Source organism: Lygodium microphyllum, chromosome 22, assembly GCF_053477565.2.
Source record: "Lygodium microphyllum isolate KBCC chromosome 22, Lygodium_microphyllum_v1.1.10, whole genome shotgun sequence".
Lineage (NCBI taxonomy): Eukaryota > Viridiplantae > Streptophyta > Polypodiopsida > Schizaeales > Lygodiaceae > Lygodium > Lygodium microphyllum.
Window position 1 is genome coordinate 104,209,187 of NC_141156.1, and position 21,380 is coordinate 104,230,566.

The 21,380-nt window shown below is 46.5% G+C and overlaps 1 protein-coding gene across 7 annotated transcripts in view; it reads left to right on the plus strand.

Annotated features, from left to right (window-relative positions):
• The window catches only part of LOC148017460 (uncharacterized), a 259,801-nt gene that overhangs the window by 132,131 nt on the left and 106,290 nt on the right, over nucleotides 1-21,380 (plus strand). For all 7 annotated transcript variants that reach the window (XM_087663480.1, XM_087663484.1, XM_087663481.1 and 4 more), the window contains one exon: nucleotides 15,849-16,483. In XM_087663480.1, coding sequence (XP_087519606.1) covers nucleotides 15,849-16,483 — 635 coding nt within the window. The remainder of the gene's footprint in view (nucleotides 1-15,848; nucleotides 16,484-21,380) is intronic.

A 21,380-nucleotide genomic window follows, 5' to 3' on the forward strand; every position in this document is an offset into this window, starting at 1 on the left:
CTTCATAAGCATCTCCCGGCCATTGTGCATCCTCTACAGTATGGTTTCATTAAGGGCCGAAATATTCTGCACAACGTATTGAATGCTCAACTAGCTATTGATTATGCAAGGCATTCTAACCAGGAGGTAGTACTGATTCAATTGGACCTGGAAAAGGCTTTCGACTATCTGGATTGGTCTTTCGTCGCTGAACTTATGTCGGCTATGGGCTTTGGTCCCCAGATGTCTCGTCTAATCTACACTGTTAGCGCTGCAGCATCTTCGCGAGTCATGCTGAACGGAGGTGTTACTGAGCCATTTGTACTTGCCCGCTCCGTCAGACAAGGATGCCCTTTGAGCCCGCTATTCTTTGCCCTCGCGACACATCCAGTTCTTTCCATGTTATCTCATATGGTAGCCTCTTCTCAGTTGGCCGGTCTGTCGCTTCCTTCAGGCCACCACTTCATTAGCCAATCCCTGGCGGATGATACTTTTATGATTTTGCAGGCGGACAAGGACAACCTCAAGCGCGCATTGGATGTTTGGGGCATCTTTGGGCAAGCCTCCGGCCTTCGCATCAATGCGCTCAAATCAGCCATTCTCAGCTGCACGGAGTCGGATTTACAGTCCTTAGACTGGCAGGGTCTGGTTGTTCCTCGTGGCTCCATTGTCAGGCACCTTGGGTATCCTTTGGGTGTCGACGTTCCACCAAAGCAGCTTCTGTAGTGGATTTCTCAGAAAATAGTGGCCAAGTTTATGTATTGGAAATCTCAAGCCTGGCCCTTCCATATTCGTCTCAAAGTGGCCCAGACAATTATGCTGCCAATGCTGACATATTTTTTGCCATTATTGCCCTGGACTACTACCACTCTCAATGCTCTTACTCAGTCTATTCGCTTCATGCTATGGAAGAAGGACTCATTGCATGCAGGTATCTCCTGGATTTCGTGGTCGCATGCCTGCACCCCTAAACGCATGGGTGGCGGAGCTATTTTAGATGCCCAAATTCACATGCAGGCACTCCGTTGGTCTCTCTTCCGCGCCATGTGTTCGGATCATCATCCATGGGTCGATATAGCCCGTTATCTCCTTGAGAGCCATGGGCTTCTACATGGCAATACCCAAATCCGGACTTCTTGGTGGCATGTTCTTAATGCTGATTCGAGGTTCTCCAGTTCCTCTTCGTCGCTGCTCAATCATTTGGTATTTTCCTGGAAACGGGTCCTTCTAAAGGCTCAGTGGCATCCAGCGGAGGATCGCTTGACTACGAATTCTTTTCAATTGGAATTATTGGCAGTCTCGCGTTTACTTGCATGGGAAGGCAAAAATGAGCTTAGACCACAATTCAACCGGATGGCTTGTTTGGGCTTGTCTTCCGTCGCGGATGCCACCCTTGCTAGTCGCAATGTGCTTATCTCATTTCGTACAGCCAGGAGGCTTTACAGGATTCCGCGGGGATATAGGCCTTTATGGGAACAGCTTTTGCGGATGCTCCAGAGCAGACAACCCTTTCCTGCCCTTGCTTCAGATCATCCCTGGCAGGATTGGGACCTACAAGGCCGGCTGCCTTTAAGCAAAGCTTCTGCTAATCAAGTTTATCATATTCTGATCAAAGATCAACAATGGTTACTTACCAAAGCCAATGCTTTATGGGGCCTACGAAAATCCCGGTCCTGGTGGAGGGCAACTGTGATGGAGGGCTGGTTGAACAAGACCCCCTTCAAATGTAAAGTATTTCTTTGGAGAGTGATGATTGGTGGTCTTCCGCTTGCGTCGGCTCTTTCCAAGCGACGAATTTCCAATGGCAACTGTTTCTTTTGCACCACTGCGGTGGAATCAGCCCGCCACAGATTTATTTCTTGCCCTGTCGCAAAAAAAATCTGGTTGTTTTTGTCGGCTGTTTGGCAAGGAGCGGTTGGAGTCACGCTGCGCCCCTTTGATTGGGTTTTCGGGCAGCCCAAATACACCACTCCTGCACAGCCACATATGAAGCTCATGTATCATTTTCTTCGATATTGGGGTTGTTGGCATAACTGGACAATTAGGAATGCTTTTCTTTTTGACTCCGCCTATAATGTTCAGCGACATATTGCGAGGCTTAAGGGCCTTTTGTATTGGCAGTTAGATCTCCTCTGGCATTCTGATTTGCTCTCTAGGGAGGACTTCCGTCCCTGGCTTATGGCTATTTCATCTGCCCCCTTGCCATAACTTTGTAACATGTAGCACTTAGCCCCTCTTTACATGATGGCCTGGATTGGCGTCATGTATCTTGTAATCAAGTTATCTTGTACTTTTTTTCGTAATTAATACAATTACCTTTTACGAAAAAAAAAAAGAGAGCAAGCAGCGATGGCGACCCTTCGTGACCCCCCTTGCATGACGAATTGATCTCAGCCTCTCGCCCTTGCCTTCTCGCGCAGCCAGCATCAAGTCCACAAGCCTGCGCAACTCTGCTCGGCCCCCTATGGGCAGAGCTCAGAGAGAGAGACAGAGAGAGAGAGAGCGCTAGTCGTGCCCTGCTCCTGCGCGCTTGCCCACTATCGTGGACTTGCTCTAAACCAAAAAATTTTGTGCTGCCCTGCTTTGTGACCAACTGTAGACTTGCGATTAGACTGCCACCTCTTCTGTTCTGTGACTTGATCTTCGTCCTGTGCGGCGATTTTCTTACTGGAGCACATCGAAAGGCTTTGGGGCACTAGTTGCAAAAGTGCAGTCATTCTTAGGCTGACCTCATAACTGGCAGACTGTGGCAGCAGGTCTCTCATTGTGAAAGTGGCTGCAGACTGAAGACACTTGTGACACAGGATGATAGCAGACTATTGATCTGTACCTATTTGTAAATACGCACAGAGAGAGAGCGCCCTGCAAATAGCTTCAGATCTCTTGTTAAAGTGGTGATACAACATAGCTGGTTTGGACATGGCCTTAATTGACCAAACGGTGGCAGTCCTTGGTCCGGATTCTGAAACAGAGGAACCAGAGGATATGGTTCCTTGCACAGAGGAGATGCCACCTGGTCTTGACTTCCAGCCTGCGGGCAAACGCACCAAGCATACTTCGGAAGATACAATGGATCATCATGAACGTTCTTATGCTCAGGTTGCTTCTGATTCTGTGGATTCTCAGGATGTTGACTGGGAGCATTTATTGGATTTTGCCAACACTCTGCTTGGTGATTATGTTCAACATAATCATGAAGCGTTTTCTGACTCTGAAACTGAAGATGTTCTGGAAGCCACAGTGGATCCTAAAAATGTTTTGCGCTCATTCTCAGTGTTTTATGAACATGCTGTTCTACTCTTCTTCACTGGTAGGATCCCACGGCTTTCCTATATCCGCCAATGGCTGCAAAGTCTACTACAAGGGGAGTGTGTTGAAGAGATTTTTGTTGGGCCCCAAGGCTTTTATGAGGTGCTGTTGAAATCCGAGAAGCATCGTGCCGATCTGCTGACTAAACTGCCATTGTTCTTCGATTGCTGTTTGGTCCATGTTGTGCCATGGTGCCCAATGGGAGATTTTCAGCGCTTGCTTCAACACGAATGCCCGGTGTGGATTGAAGTGGAAAACTATCCGGCTGTCTATTGGCCACTGTTAAAGGATGCCATGGACGTTGTGGGCACTTTTTTGGTTCCCCTGAGCCTAAGGGCCACGAATCGTAACCGTTTGTGTATGTTATGGGACACTGCTTGGAAAAGGCCTGCTTGGTTATGTCTAAATTGCTCTGGCATGCATCCTTTGCACTTTCGTTTGAAATGGGGTAACTTTGCAGGGCATTGTTTTTCGTGTGGAAAATTGGGGCATTTTATGGCCGAATGTCCAGCAAAGCAACCGACTTCAAATGCTGAGCATGTTTTGCCTCCCATGGAAGATATGGTGCTTGATGCTCGTAGAATGCGACCCAGGCACCTAAAGTTTTGGATAAAGGCAAACATGTTTCGGGTTTGGATTCCCGTGACAATGACTGGGTAGATGTACGTGCCAAAAAAGGTAAAAGATTTTATGCTGACATGGCAGATACTGTGCCTAATGCTTCACAAGATTCCTTGCGTACTTATATGCACAGGAAAGACATGTTGTTTTCAGAGCACACTACTCATGCTATGGTTTCTTCTGCTCCTCGCAATCAGCCCACTAGGAAAGTATATACGGATGGTCCGAAGGGCCCACCTGCTAAGTTGGCTTTTGATGCTAGAGGTAACGTGATTACCCCACGGGATCGTCGTTATCCCCGTTCCATCCCCAAGATAGTGGATAGACCGTCTACCTCTAAATGTGGTTGTCAGAACTCTTTTGCCATGTTAGCTGTTTTTTTGGATGAGAGTCCTTGACATTCTACCAACAAAGGTTAAATAGAGGCAAGCTTTGCCTCGTTCCTGATTTTCTTTTTTGAATACACATGAAGATAGCCGCGTGGAATGTGCAAGGCATTTGTTCTCGCAATAAGCAACATGTCATGTGGTTTATTGCATGAGAATCAGTGGGATGTCTTGTGTGCTGTTGAGCACAAGAGTCACGGTGAAGCTGGAAAAGTTGTAGATTGCCATGGGTTTTGCTTGTTTTATGCAGGGACACATGCCATGCATTATTCTGGTGTGCTAATGATTGTACATGAGAAATATCAGCTTGTTCTTATTAAAAATGATGTACATGGTCATTTTGTGGCGATTGAAGTTTTATTTGAAGGAGAGATCTTATGGTTACTTGGGCTCTATGCTCCAAATGACCCTTTATCCTGCCGGGATCTTTGGAATACTTTGCAGACCTCCTTGTCACTTGCCAGACAAGGTTTTTTCATGGGGATTTTAATATGTGTGTTGATCCTTCACAGTCCAGATCAGAGCATTCGGTGATGGACGCTCCGGAAAGCCGTATGTGGAATGGGTTTGCTCTTGCCGTACTTAAGCAAGATCTCTGGTCATGGCTACACCCTTCTTCTACAGGGTTTACTTTTCGTTTTGCGCAGTATACAACTACATGGTCGTGGTTGGACCGCATGTACATCATGCAGGATGATGCTTTTCTTCCTGAGATGCTGGAAATGAAAGTGCTGCAGCAATATACCTTGTCGGACCATTTCCCTCTACAGCTTGAGATGCTTGCGCAACCCGTTGCACCTTTTAAGCAATTTCTGGATAGACTCCCTTTGTGTTTCAACTCGTCTTATTTGAAGCATTCAATCTTTCAGGGCTATATGCAGCAATTGATTGATAGATTCTTATTGGACTTCTCCTCTCAGGGCACTGCTTCGTTTGAACGATTGCTATCTAATGTGCAACGGGTTGTTCGGCAATATGGGATCCATCATGCCTCTCTTTGTCGACAACGTCGACAAGCAATGGAGGACCTATTGGTGTTGGTTCGTTTTCTGTTGGTGGACACTCCAGATGATGTATTTTTGCTGTCACTGGCAATGCGCTTGGCTGATCTTATTAAAGTGTTTCAGTTGAAATCTTATCAGCAGGCCAAATTGCAACATCTGATGGAGAATTTGCACGATAGTGCTTGTCACACTCATAAGTTCTTTCGTGCTCTCCATGCATCTCCTGCTCGAGAGAATATGACTAGACTCCAGGATGCAGAAGGTCAAATGGTCATTGATCCTCAGACTATTGTGAATGTGTGTAGGAATTATTTTCTAGACCTTCTTGGTTCTACTCCTTCACCTTCTGACCAAATTACTCATGCTCGCTCAGTTTTCTATGATTTGGTCCACAATCAAGTTCCACATGACATGCAAACTACTTTGGAGACAGATATTCATGAGGCGAAGGTTATGGATGTTTTGTTACACTTGCCCAAGGATACAAGTCCCGGTTGGGATGGTCTCACCAATGAATTCTTTGAGGTTTTTGCTACCTGACTGGTGAAACCATTGAGAGCTATGTTTCAGCAGGTTTGGGAAACGGGGTTCATGCTTTCCTCATGGAAAGAATAACTTATCAAACTGCTTCCAAAAGTTCCTTCGCCGTCTATGTTGAAACATTGACGACCAATTTCTTTGATGGGTTCTATGTATAAAATCTTTTCCAAACTAATGGCGAATCGGCTCCATTAGCATCTTCCTGCCATTGTGCCTCCTCTTCAATATGGTTTCATTAAGGGCCGAAACATTCTGCATAATGTCTTAAATGTGCAAATGGCTATTGACTATGCAAGGCACTCTAAACATGAGGTGGTATTGATTCAATTGCACCTGGAAAAGGCTTTTGATTATTTAGACTGGTCTTTCTACTATGGGCTTTGGTACTTGGATGTCTCGTTTGATCTACACCATTAGTGCTACGGCTTCTTCGCGAGTTATGCTGAATGGTGGTGTTACCAAGCCATTTGTCCTTGCACGCTCTGTGAGACATGGTTGCCCTTTGAGTCCTCTCTTTTTTGCCCTTGTGACTCATCCAATTCTTTCGATCTTATCTCATATGGCAGCTTCTACTAAGTTGGTTGGATTGTCTCTTCCTTTTGGACAACACTTCATTAGTCAATCCTTGGCTAATGACAGCTTTATGATTTTGCGTGCGGACAAGGATAATCTTCGCAAAGCATTAGATGTTTGGACTCTCTTTGGTCATGCTTCTGGTCTTCATATCAATGCTTTGAAATCAGCCATTCTCAGTTGCATGGAGTCAGATTTGCAGTCATTGGACTGGCAAGGAATGGTTGTTCCCCGTGGTTCCATTGTCAGGCATCTTGGGTACCCTTTGGGTGTTCATGTTTGGCCGAAGCAACTACTAGAGTGGATTTCACAAAAACTGGCAGCTAAGTTTCTGTATTGGAAGTCACAGGCTTGGCCCTTCCATGTTCGCCTCAAAGTGGCTCAGACAATTGTGTTGCCAATGCTCACATATTTCTTGCCATTGCTGCCTTGGACTACTACTACTTTGAATGCTCTTACTGAGTACATTCATTTCATGTTATGGAAGAAGGACTCCTTGCATGCAGGCATTTCATGGATTTCTTGGTCGCATGCATGTACCCCCAAACACATGGGTGGTGGGGCTATTTTGGATGCCGAAACTCATATGCTGGCACTCCGTTGGTCTCTTTTTCATGCCATGTGCTTGGATCATCACCCGTGGGTCTTTATAGCCTGTTTATTTCTTGAGGATCACGAGCTTGTGCATGGTAATACCCAAATTCGGAGCTCGTGGTGGCATGTTCTTAATGCAGACTCTCAGTTTTCTAGTCCTTCATCATCCCTGCTTGCTCATTTGGTATGTTCCTGGAAATTGGTTCTCCAAAAGGCTCAGTGGCATCTAGCAGAGGACCGCTTAGCTACTAACTCTTTTCAACTGGAATTGTTGGCAGCCTCGCGATTACTTTCTTGGGAAGGCAAACATGAGCTAAAACCAAAATTTAACTGCATGGCACGTTTGGGCTTGACTTCAGATGCCACCCTTGCTAGTCGTAATGTGTTGATATCGTTTCGTACAGCCATCATGGATATTGTGATTTATGGGGACAACTTTTGATGGTGCTCCAGAGCAGACAACCCTTTCCTGCCCTTGCTTCGGATCGTCCCTGGCAGGACTGAAACCTTGCAAGCCGACTGAATTTGGAAAAGGCTTTAGCTAACCAGGTGTATCATCTTCTGATTAAAGATCATCAATGGCTGGCTACTAAAGCTAATATTGTATGGGGATTGCGTAAATCTCAGTCATGGTGGAAGATAACTGTGATGGAGGGCTGGTTGAACAAGACACCTTTCAAATGCAAGGTCTTTCTTTGGAGGGTGATGATTGGTGGTCTTCCTCTTGCTTCAGCCCTTTCCAAGCGTCAAATCTCCAACGGCAATTGTTTCTTTTGCACCACCGCTGTGGAATCGGCCTGTCATTGATTTATTTCTTGTCCTCTCGCTAAGAAAATCTGGTCACTCTTGTCAGTGGTTTGGCGAGCAGTGGTTGGTTTCTCGCTAAGCCCTTTTGATTGGGTTTTTGTGTGGCCCAAATATCCCACACCGGCACAGTCGCATATGAAGATCTTGTTTCACTTTCTTAGATACTGGGGCTGTTGGCACAATTGGACCATTCGGAATGCTTTTCTTTTTGATTCAGCCTCTAATGTTCAGGGACATATTGCTAGGCTTAAAGGTCTCTTGCATTGGCAGATAGATCTCATTCAGCACTCTGACTTCCTCCCTCCGGAGGACTTATTTCCTAGGCATATGGCAATTTCCTCTGCGTCTTTGCCTTGACTTTTGTAACTCTTTTGTCATTTAGTACTTTATAAATATAACATCCATTATGGAAAAGAGAGAGAGAGAGAGAGAGAGAGAGAGAGAGAGGGAGAGCGATGGCGGGTCTGCTGCCTTCTGACGCGCGGACGCGTTTTCCTGCACGGCGCCCTGTCTGACGTCGTCTCGTCACTTCCATTCTGCCCACGTCTCGCTACGCCCCGCTTCTGCCTACCCGTCGCCCTCTGCTGCATGCTGGACGGGACCCGCCATCCACTGGCGTCCCGTTTCCTGCGCGCGACATCCGCCTGGAGAGAGAGCCGTCGCCTGTTCACTTTACCCGCGCCCCGTTGACGCCTGGACCTGCGCCGTCACCTGCTGCACACCAGGTCGCCTGGACCTGCGTCGTCACCTGCTGCACACCAGGACACCTAGACCTGCACCGTCGCCTGTTGCACACCAGGTCGCCTGGACCTGCACCACCTATCCCGAATCCCGATACGCATTCGCTGTTGTCCCGTCTGCCCTACGTCAAGTCTGCTGCCAGTGGGTGCCTATAAAGAGCATCTTGTGGTGACGCGCCTGGAGAGAGAGAGAGCGGGAGAGAGAGAGGGTCAGTCCTCCTTCGAGATCAGATCGTGATACACGATGGCTGGTTTTGGATCTGGATTTCATAGACCAAACGGTGGCAACACTTGGCCCGGATTCTGATACTGAGGAACCTGAGGATATGGTTCCGTGCAACGAAGAGATGCCCCCTGGTCCCGACATCCAGCCTACGGGTAAATGTACCAAGCATACTTCGGAAGAGATCGGTGTTCATCAGGTTCGTTCCTATGCTCAGGTTGCTTCGGATTCTGTGGACTCTCAGGATGTTGACTGGGAGCATTTGCTGGAATTTGCCAACACTTTGCTTGGCAATTATGTTCAACATAATCAGGAAGTCTTTTCTGACTCTGCACCTTACGATGTTCTGGAAGCCACCGTGGACCCAAAAACTGTCCTACGCTCCTTTTCGGTGTTTTATGATCGCGCTGTGATACTCTTCTTCACTGGTCGAATCCCGTTGCTTTCCCGTATTCGCCAGTGGCTGCACAGTCTGCTACAAGGGGAATGTGTTGAAGAGATTTTGGTTGGGTCCCGAGGTTTTTTTGAGGTCCTGTTGAAATCAGAGACGCACCGTGCTGCTCTCCTGTCTAAACTGCCTTTGTTTTTTGATCGCCGGTTGGTTCATGTGGTTCCATGGCGCCCAATGGCAGATTTTCAGCGTCTGCTACAACGTGAATGCCCTATGTGGGTAGAAGTGGAAAATTGTCTGGCTGTTTATTGGCCACTATTGAAGGATGCTATGGCCATTGTGGGCACTGTTCTGGTCCCTCCTAGTCTCAGGGCTGTGAATCGCAACCGCTTGTGTATGTTATGGGACACTGCAATAAAAAGGCCTGCTTGGTTACGCCTCAATTGCTCTGGCATGCATCCGTTACACTTTTGTTTGAAATGGGGCAATTTTGCAGGACATTGCTTTTCCTGTGGACAGTTGGGGCATTTTATGGCCGAATGCCCGGAACAGCAACACACTTCAGATATTAGCCATGTTGCGCCGCCCATGGAAGATATGGTGTGTGATGCTCCGTCGCTGGATACTATCCACCAGCCCCAAGTTCTGGCCAAAGGTAAATAACAGGTTTCGGGTCTGGATTCCCCTGCCACTGATTGGGTTGAAGTACGTGCAAAAAAAGGCAACAGGGTTGTTGCTGGCATGGAGAATACTGTGCCTACTACCTCACAAGATTCCATGCGTACATATATGCGCAGGAAGGAAAAGTTGTCTTCCGAGCGCTCTGCTCCTGCTATGGTTTCCTCTGCCCCCCGTCCTCAGCCCGCCAGGAAAATGTATTCGGATCGTCCAAAGGGTCCCCCCGCTAAGCTGGCTTTTGATACCAGAGGCAACGTCATTACCCCATGGGACCGTCGTTATCCCCGTTCCAACCCCAAGCCAGCAAATATGCCGTCTACTTCCAAATCTGGTCCTCAGAACTCTTTTGCGGTGTTGGCGGATTTCTTGGACGAGGGAGTCCTAGACATTCTCGCCGACAAAGTCAAATCGAGGAAAGCTGTGCCTCGTACCTGATTTTGTTTTGAATACACATGAAAATAGCCACGTGGAATGTGCGAGGAATTTGTTCTCGACACAAGCAACATGCCATGTGGACTATATTGTATGAGAATCAGTGGGATGTCCTGTGCGCTGTTGAGCACAAAAGTCACGGTGAAGCCGGAAAAGTTGTGGATTGCCATGGCTTTCGTTTGTTTATGCAGGGACACAAGCCATGCATTATTCGGGTGTGCTCATGATTGTACATGACAAATATCAGCCTGTTCTTATTAAAAATGATGTTCATGGCCGCTTTTTGGTGATTGAAATTTTATTCGAAGGGGAAATCTTATGGTTACTTGGCCTCTATGCTCCGAATGATTCGTTATCTCGTCGGGAGCTTTGGCAGACTTTGCAGACCTCCTTGTCACTTGGCAGACGGGGCTTCTTCATGGGGGATTTCAATATGTGTGTTGATTCTTCCCAGTCCACATCGGAGCATTCGGTAATGGATGCGCCGGAGAGTCGTATGTGGCATGAGTTGGCTCTTGGTGTTCTTAAGCAAGATCTTTGGTCCTGGCTACATCCGTCTTCTACAGGGTTTACTTTCCATTCTGCCCAGTATGCAACAACATGGTCGCGATTGGACCGTATATATATCATGCAGAATGATGATTTTCTTCCCGAGATGCTCGAAATAAAAGTGTTGCAGCAATATGCCTTGTCGGACCATTTCCCTCTGTAGCTCGAGCTGCTTGCACAACCCATTGCACCTTTCAAGCAATTTCTGGAGAGACTCCCTTTGTGTTTCAACTCGTCTTACTTGAAGCATGCAATCTTTCAGGGCTATATGCAGCAATTGATTGACCAATTCTTCTTGGACTTCTCCTCTCAGGGCACTGCGTCATTTGAAAGATTGCTCTCTAATGTGCAGCGGGTTGCTCGGCAGTATGGGATCTATCATGCCTCTCTTTGTCGGCAGCGTCGCCAGGCAGCAGAGGACCTGCTGGTTTTGGTTCGTTCTCTGCTGGTGGACACGCCAGATGATGCATTTCTGCTCGCACTGGCCATGCGGGTGACTGATCTTATTAAAGAATTCCAGTTGAAATCATATCAGCAGGCCAAATTGCAACATCTGACGGAGACTTTGCAAGATAGTGCATGTCAGACCCATAAGTTCTTTCGAGCTCTCCACGCCTCTCCTACTCGAGAGAATATGACTAGACTCGAGGATGTAGAAGGACACCTTATCCTGGATCCGCAGACTATTGTGCATATGTGCAGGAATTATTTCCGTGACCTTCTCGGTTCCACTTCTCCACCTTCAGCCCAAATTAATCAGGCCCGTTCGGGTTTTTATGACCTCGTCCGCAATCAGCTTCCACAGGACATGCAAGCTACTATGGAGTCAGATATTTGTAAGGCAGAGGTTATGCACGTCTTGTTACACTTGCCCAAGGATAAAAGTCCGGGTTGGGATGGTCTCACCAATGAGTTCTTTGAAGCTTTTGCTACCCAACTGGCGAAACCATTGCAGGCTTTGTTTCAGCAGGTGTGGGAAACGGGGATCATGCCTTCCTCATGGAAAGAAGGACTTATTAAACTGCTTCCTAAAGTTCCTTCGCCATTTAAGTTGACACAGTGGCGCCCAATTTCTTTGATGGGTTCAATGTACAAAATCTTTTCCAAAGTAATGGCGAATCGGCTCCATAAGCATCTCCCTGCCATTGTGCACCCTCTACAGTATGGTTTCATTAAGGGCCGAAATATTCTGCACAATGTATTGAATGCTCAACTGGCAATTGATTATGCAAGGCATTCGAATCAGGAGGTAGTATTGATTCAACTGGGCCTGGAAAAGGCTTTTGACTATCTGGACTGGTCTTTCGTTGCTGAACTTATGTCTGCTATGGGCTTTGGTGCTCGGATGTCTCGTCTAATCTACACCATTAGCAATGCAGCGTCTTCACGAGTAATGCTGAACAGAGGTGTTACTGAGCCATTTGTCCTTGCCCGCTCTGTCAGACAAGGGTGCCCTTTGAGCCCTCTATTCTTTGCCCTTGCGACACATCCAGTTCTTTCGATGTTATCTCATATGGCAACCTCTTCTCAGTTGGCCGGACTGTCGCTTCCTACAGGACAGCACTTCATTAGCCAATCCCTGGCGGATGATAGTTTTATGATTTTGCATGCGGACAAGGATAACCTTCGAAAAGCATTGGATGTTTGGGGTCTCTTTGGTCAGGCATCCGGCCTTCGTATCAATGCGCTCAAATCAGCCATTCTCAGCTGCACGGAGTCAGATTTGCAGTCCTTGGACTGGCAGGGTCTGGTTGTTCCTCGTGGCTCGATTGTCAGGCACCTTGGGTACCCTTTCGGTGTTGATGTTCCTCCAAAGCAGCTTCTGCAGCGGATTTCTCAGAAAATGGTGGATAAGTTTATGTATTGGAAGTCTCAAGCCTGGCCCTTCCATGTTCGCCTCAAAGTAGCCCAGACAATTATGTTGCCAATGCTCACATATTTCTTACCATTGTTGCCCTGGATTGCTACGACTCTGAATGCTCTTACTCAGTCTATTCGTTTCATGCTATGGAAGAAGGACTCATTGCATGCAAGTATTTCCTGGATCTCTTGGTTGCATGTGTGCACCCCCAAACGCATGGGTGGCGGAGCTCTTTTAGATGCCCAAACTCACATGCAGGCACTCCGTTGGTCTCTTTTCCGCGCCATGTGCTCGGATCATCATCCATGGGTCGATATAGCCCGTTATTTCCTTGAGGGCCGTGGCCTTCTGCATGGCAATACCCAAATCCGGAGTTCTTGGTGGCATGTTCTTAATGCTAATTCGCGGTTCTCCAGTTCTTCTTCATTGCTGCTTACTCATTTGGTATGTTCCTGGAAACAGGTCCTCCAGAAGGCTCAGTGGCATCCAGCGGAGGATCGCTTAGCTACTAACTCTTTTCAATTGGAATTGCTGGCAGTCTCGCGTTTACTTTCATGGGAAGGTAAACATGAGCTTAGACCACAATTCAACCGGATGGCACGTTTGGGCTTGTCTTCAGTTGCGGATGCCACCCTTGCCAGTCGCAATGTGCTTATATCATTTCGTACAGCTAGGAGGCTTTTCAGGATCCCTCGTGGATATAGGCCTTTATGGGAACAGCTTTTGGGGGTGCTCCAGAGCCGACAGCCCTTTCCTGCCCTTGCTTCGGATCATCCTTGGCAGGATTGGGACCTACAAGGCCGGCTGACTTTAAGCAAAGCTTCTGCTAACCAAGTGTATCATCTTCTGATTAACGATCATCAATGGCTAGTTACTAAAGCGAATGCTTTATGGGGATTGCGTAAATCCCGGTCATGGTGGAGGGCGACTGTGATGGAGGGATGGTTGAACAAGACACCCTTCAAATATAAAGTTTTTCTTTGGAGAATGATGATTGGTGGTCTTCCGCTTGCTTCAGCTCTTTCCAAGCGACGAATCTCCAATGGCAACTGTTTCTTTTGCACCACTACTGTGGAATCCGCCCGCCACCGATTTATTTCTTGCCCCATCGCTAAGAAAGTCTGGTTATTTTTGTCGGCTGTTTGGCAAGGGGTGGTTGGTTTCACCCTGCGCCCCTTTGATTGGGTTTTCGGGCAGCCCAAATACCCCACTCCGGCACAGCCACATATGAAGCTCATGTATCATTTTCTTCGATATTGGGGCTATTGGCATAACTGGACCATTCGGAATGCTTTTCTTTTTGACTCCGCCTATAATGTTCAGCGGCATATTGCGAGGCTTAAGAGCCTCTTGTATTGGCAGTTAGATCTTCTCCAGCATTCTGATTTGCTCTCTAGGGAGGACTTACGTCCCTGGCATATGGCAATTTCCTCTGCGTCTTTGCCATGACGTTGTAACTTGTAGTACTTAGAACCTCTTCACATGATGTCTTAGATTGTCGTCATGTATCTTGTAATCAAGTAATCTTGTACTTTTTTCGTAATTAATACAATTACCTTTTACGAAAAAAAGAGAGTGTGTGTGTATGTTTGTTATCTTGTACTTTTTTTCATAATTAATTTAATTAGACATTACGAAAAAATGTGTGTGTGTGTGTTTGTGTGTGTGTGTGAGAGAGAGAGAGGGGGGTGAGAACCTAAGTAAATGGGTTAATAAAATAAGTGGCTTACCACTAGGGTAGCCACTTGGTTACTTAAAAATAATGAGGTGATTTGGCTCCCTAGGAAGCTGCCATCTCTTCACTCACTTTGGCCTATACTTTTTGTAGTTGTGTCACTCTTTGTAGACTCTTTCTAATTAGTACAATTACCCATGTGATAGAGAGGCATTACCAAAAGGGGGGGTGGGGGGGTAGAGGGTGCAGTGGGGGAGGGGGGTGAGGAACAATGGACACGAAAAGGCATTATTGCTAGCAGAAAATAGAAACTATCAAGTTGAAGCATGTCAGCTCACGTCAATTAGTTGATTGAACTACAATACTGACTGTAACTAAGATAGCTGGGCTGGCATTTTGGGTAAACTTTTTTGGTGTTTGGCATGGATGGCGGGGGGTTGGGGGGGCGCTGTTTTGCTCGCAGGCAGGGAGGGATGGATGATGGACACGGAATGACAATACTGCTTGCAGAAAATAGAAACTATCAAGTTGAAGCATGTAAGGTCACATTAATTAGTTGATTGAACTACAATATGGGCTGTAACTAAGATGGCTGGGTTGGCATTTTGGGTATTTTTTTATTATTTTCCATCAAGGAGTATACATCTTCAAAAAATAATAATAGATACCTTTGAGAAATAGTGTCAGAATGCTGGCAGAAGAATGAAGGGCACAAGTGTACAAAAACATGAAACAAACAGCAGAACTATATAGAAGGAAAAGTTGAGATAGAACAAACATTCCTAGTAAAGGCACTAGATGATAAAATTTTCCCATTGTATGGTAGCCATGGCCAATGGCAAGGAGAGGTAGACAATGAACATGTTCATGTTACAATTTAAGGCTTGAGGTACAAAATTTGGATAAGCCTAGAGTGAGTGATCAATACTGTCCAGAACCCTAGACGACCAAAACTTGGATAGATGTCCAGATGTCTCCCACTGACTCCTTGTAAAGCTCACTAGTAAGGACGTACAGCTTCAAGGCTTATAATCATCTGGGAAAATAGATGACCCATCCTGCAGAACATTAGCTCACTAGCTCTCACATTTGGCCATGGATGTTTACATCAAAAGTGTCTTTCTATTATGTGTTCCAAAAGGGGTCCTTGAAAGGGCAACACCTGCTTATCCTTCTTTGCAATTCTAAAATCCAATGGGCAAGACTATAATAATGGTCTCAAATGCTTGATTTTTCCAACACTGCTCTTTGTTGCTATTTGCTTGAGGGATTCACCTTCTAAATTGCACTACTTTCAGCCCCTTCATGCTAACATTTTCTTTGACGATCTTAGCAACTGGCATTCCTATCCGACTTAAATTTGAGGAAATTAAGCTGAGAATATTGAATTTCTGAACCTTTCTGTAAATTGTATTTCTCACTACTGAATCAAGGAATGTCTGAATGTGTATTGATGAATGTCTCAAATTGTCTTCTGGGCATACAGGGGGACAGGGGCATAAACTTAAGTGGAGGGCAAAAAGCACGTATCAGTCTTGCTCGGGCATGCTACAGTGAATCTCCTATTGTTTTGTTGGACGACCCTCTTGCAGCAGTTGATGTACCAACTGCAAGGCACTTGATTAAGCACGTCTTCCAAGGTGTTTTAAAAGGAAGGACAGTTATTCTAGTTACAAACAATAGAACAGTTCTTGACATATGTGATCGTAATTACAGAATGGAAAAAGGTTATTTATTTGTCAAATCAACCAAGGACCCAGGTACATGCCATCATGATGCACTTTTGTCAAGATGTGACAATGAAACAAGTCATTTCTCAGCAACAAATGGGGGACTTGGTGAAAGTCTTTTTACTCCTCTACATCATGACAAAACAAAGCCAGTCCTGCCTGAAGAAGTCGAATTATTGAATAGCAAAGAAAATGGAAGATCCATGAAGAGAGAAGAGGCTTTTGAAAAGAGCATAGAGTTTAATGATGAACAAAAGGGAACACCTATGGGAAAGAAAAACACACACATATACTGGAGTGAAGCAAAGGGAAGAACTACAATGGAGGAAGATAGGGTCCAAGGAAACATACAATCATCCACTTGGGTAGCCTATGGCAAAGCATCCGGCGGGTCTCTCTCTCTCTCTCTCTCTCTCTCTCTCTCTCTCTCTCTCTCTCTCTCTCTCTCTCTCTCTCTCTCCAGCAGTCATACACACACACACACACACACACACACATTTTTTGTAATAGTTAATTGTATTAATTACAAAAAAAGTACAACATTACAAGATGGCTCTAGGCCATTGTGCATAAACTCAGCTCTCTTTTATAGAAGGTCAGATAACTAAAAGAGTACAAAAGTCATGGCAAAAAAGTAGCAGAGATCGCCGTATGCCAAGGGACCAAGTCCTCCCTAGAAAGGAAATCAGTGTGCTGAATAAGGTCTAGCTGCCAATGTGGGAGACCTTTCAACTTAGCAAGGTGTGTTTGTACCCCATATGCGGAATTGGAAACAAAAGAATTCCAGGTTGTCTAATTGTGCCAACAGCCCCAAAAATGGAGGAATGGAAATAGAATCTTCGTATGTGGTTCTGCCAGAGTAGGGTATTTGAGCCAAGCAAAGAGCCAATCAAGGAGGTGTAGTGATGTACCAACCAAAACCCTCTGAACAGCAAACAACAAGGACCAGATTTTCGGTGCCAAAGGGGACAAGAGAAAAAAGTGGCAAGAAGATTCTACACTGGTGAGACAGAAAAATAGGGGCCATTGGAAACGTGGTATTTTGCAAGAGGCAGCCCACCAATTATGGCACACCAAGGGAAAACGTTACTTTTGTATGGTGTCTTATTGAACCAACCCTTCGTGATAGTTATTTTCCACCAATCACAAGATTTATGCAAATCCTAGATGTTATTGGCCTTAGCGACTAGCCAATGATGGTCCTTAATTATGAGGTGATACACTAGATTAGCCAAAGCCTCTTCCGGATGGACTCAAGTTGCAAGGTCCCAATCTTGCTAGGGACAATTAGAATTGAGGGCAAGGAAGGGCTCCCTAGGAGGGATGGGAAAAAGCCTCCTAGCGGTGCAAAAAGACATCAACCCTCAACAACTCACTAGACTGGCATTAGAAACTAAAGATAAGCCTAGTCGTGCCATAAATTGAATTTAGGATGAGCCCTTTGCTTCCCATCCCACAAAATCAGCTTGGACACTGCAAGCAATTACATCTGAAAAGAGTTAGAGGCCAAATGATCCGATGCAAGGTGTGCACCCACTAGGCCTTTTGAAGAACCAACTTCCACAAGTAGATGACTTGAGTGACCTAGAAGGAAGAGGATAAGGAAAAGGGAGTATTAGCATTAAGAACCTACCACCAAAAACTATGAATGGTTGTATTACCATGAACCACACCTCACTCTTCCAAAATTAACTAGGCAACAAAGACCTAGGGGTGTTGATCAATGCACATGGCACAAAAGAGAGACCATCGAAGCACAATTGTGTGAGTGTGCAGATCCAGAATAGCCCCACCACCCATACGTTTAGGATTTTAAGCATGGCTCCAAGATATCCATGAGATACCCACATGCAAAGTGTCCTTTTTCCATAGCATAAAGCGAATGTGTCCGGTAAGAACGCTCAAGGTGGAGGCAATCCATGGAAAAAGTGGAAAAAATAAGTGTGGGGTGTATGATGGACTTTGCCACTTTAAGGTGGACATGGAAAGGCCAAGCTTGCAATTTCTAGTAAAGAAACTTCCCCTCCAATTTTAGAGAAATCCATTGCAATAGTTTCTTGGGCCTAACATCAACGCCTAGGGGGTAACCTAGATGCTACATAACTAACATATCCACGGGGGATCACCATACCTTGTCATTGAAAAGATTGCAGATTTTGTTGTGTACAACTAATAAGGGAGGATTTGTCAGCATTGATATGAAAACCAAAGGCCCGTCCAAAAAGCTTCCATACTCCAATGCCTTGTGGAGGTTCTCTCCTTCTGCTTTGCAAGTTTTCATAGTTCTAATGCTTCTATTCCTTCAAAAAGTTCTATTTAGTAAAATGCAGATTCTCCAATTGTTTTCACACATGTCAATGCGCATTCCATTCCTCCCTATTTCTCTCAAAAGGGCAAGGAGAAATACATGTTCTCATCTTCCAAATGTTCCTCCAAATCTTATGGCAAACACAAGGGAAAATCTAAGAAGAACAGTTCAGATGAAGAAGAAGCTGATCATCACTCTGATAATGACAATAGTTCCAGTTCGTAAGGGGTCTCGCTAAGCATAGTTGTTGCCGAGCTCACATCAAACTTTTTACCTCTTTTGGCACGGGCATCAACCCAATCCTGGACAAGGGAATCGAAAGGCTACATGAGTTGTTTCCCTTTATCCACAATAGTCTGCACTGGGACCTCATTTGCTTGAGGACCAAGATCAATAGCATCATTGAGTGGTGAAGGAAAAATCCCATCCACAGTAGCGGTCTTCTCTGGACATTTAGCCAAAGGTTCCCAACTTTAAATGATAGTGCAACAAAGGCATTCGACAACAATTCAAGTACAGCCAGTTAGGCCTTTTGCATGAGGTATCCCACAGCCTGCACATGCGGTTGCAGTTAGCAGCCCGCAAGCTAGGGGAACCAAAACCATGCCAATCGCTCCCATAGCATCCTTAAGCAAAGGCCAATGGACTGTGGGACTGCATTCAACTTTAGCCCATACTAGGCACTCATGCTGAAGCAACTGTTGGAAGTCCACCAACAGTCTCCAAGCCAATACATGCACAAAAGGCATCTATCAAAGAACAGTGGAACTCTGGCCAGAAGATCATCCCGAGAACTTGTCAATTTAAGTATTATTTCATAGAAGCCTCGTGGGCCAGCGAAAGATTTCATCTACACAGTCTCCCTGCAAAATGGAGTTTAACAATTCGCAGATCTAGGAGAGCACTAGAATCGTGCCAGTGGAAAAAGGATGACCCCTCTTTCATAGGAGGCTGTAAAAGAGCACAGTACAGTCTTGGTATCCATTGTATCATCCAAAAGATCTGCTTGGTCTTGGTCTAGAAAGGAATCCCGGTTGTGAAAGAACATGTTCACCTAGAAGCATATTGGCAAATTCTAGGAGATGTTCCAAGTCCTAGGACTCCTCAGCAACAGAGGTCAATTGTGCATAAGAATGAGCATGATGCTCAGATTTTAGAGGGGCTTGAGGATCTGCCATTACATCATCAAGGGTGTACTCATGGCAGTCCATCACTGCATCAGAGACATGTTTACTACGTTTAACAAGGGTTTGTCTCTATATCTCCTAGGCTCTATGTTAGTCCCATAGGTAGTGTCTATATCTTTTTTTTTTTTGCAAGTAAAATGTGGCTGATTATATTACTCAAAAAACTGATTGCAACAGAGTGCTCATGCTCAACAGACTAGCTGGAGCTGATGCAAAGTCACCAATACATCATGTATACAAGCCTTTCAAGGCGGTTTGGGGGGGATGGGGGCAAGAAGTCGTTTCGGGGGCGGGGGGAGGGGGGGGGTCTATATCGCCAACTGGGGCTGCCTGCCTGCATCACGAAGAACAGACCTTGGCCGCCCCAAGTACGCATGAAGTGACCTCAGAGCTCTTGACAAGCCCTGCACCTGATCCCATCGGCCGTGGAGGGAGTGGATGATGGAGGTCCAGAGCTCTGCTAAGGTCACATGTGCTGAGAGTCTCTCTCCGCTGAAAGCCTCCTGACACCACGCCTTCCATATATGCCATCCAATAAGACTTCCTATGCTCTCCCTTACCTTCGAGCGGTCTGCTCTGGGCTCCAGTACCTGGAGGATGGGTAGAGCCTTCAAACCAACCACTATGGACGACCCTGCCTTGATCATGAATATCGTGTCCTGCATCCCGGCCTCATACGGCCTCATACAAAAGGTGACGGCCCTGGCTGACTACTTGCCAATAGAAAGCTCCCCATGAGATACACCCAACGCTGGGTGCTATAGGGCGAAGGATGCAGCATGCTCCTCTCCACACGAGCTGTGCCTCCTCACATGACCAAAGGCAGTTATTTGGGGGGGGGGGGAGGGGGGTGGGGGGTGTTTATATCGCCAACTGGGACTGCCTGCCTGCATCACGAAGAACAGACCCTGGCCGCCCCAAGTACGCATGAAGTGACCTCGGAGCTCTTGACGAGCCCTGGACAAGCCCTGCACCTGATCCCATTGGCTGTAGAGGGAGTGGATGATGGAGGCCCAGAGCTTTGGGGTTTCCAGAGGCTACTGTGTGCAGCACTTACAACCTCCCTCCTTTTGCATCTCGGCAAGCCAACTTCCCACCACCAAGCCTCCATGTGCCACCAGCCATAAAAAGTACGACACCCTCCTCGGCCTCCATCTATCGCATAGGCAGTGTGCCAGAAGGTCTGTTGGAACGACTTCGTGATGTTGTGCTCTGCCTAGTGTGTGCTACGTGATGGCGCCCAGTCCATATCCCCCTCCATCAGTACATGTCTACCAATCCTGATAGTGTACTCTAGGAACCTGGGTGGCTTCTTGTCGACCACAAAGGCCGGCCATAGCCACTCTCCTGGATCCCACTCCATCTCATCAAGTGGTCTGCCCTCCCAGATCCAAAGGCACCCCTCCCTGAGCTCCTTCAAGAAAACATAGAGGTCTAGTCGCCATGTCTTCCCCTGAAGGCCCACCACCCCAATCCTCCTCCACGAAAGGGTGGCAATCCCCTCATCCTGCAACCCTCTGTCAAGGGCTATACGTCGCCCCTCCTGAACGATGAAGAAAGTCCCCTGCGGGGCGCCACCCACTCTACCTGCCACATGAAGGGGGATGCCTGCTAATGAAAACCTAGCTGCTCATACCTCCTCGGGCTCTATCAGCTCTCGCATCAGGGGAACAAGCCACTCAGGAGGTATTGTTAAGTCTATCTCCCTTCTCCTCAACTCCACCCCTCTCTGGCAGCCTGATACTCGCTGCAACACCTCCTCCTCCGCCATCCTGTACACCTCCCGCCATGTC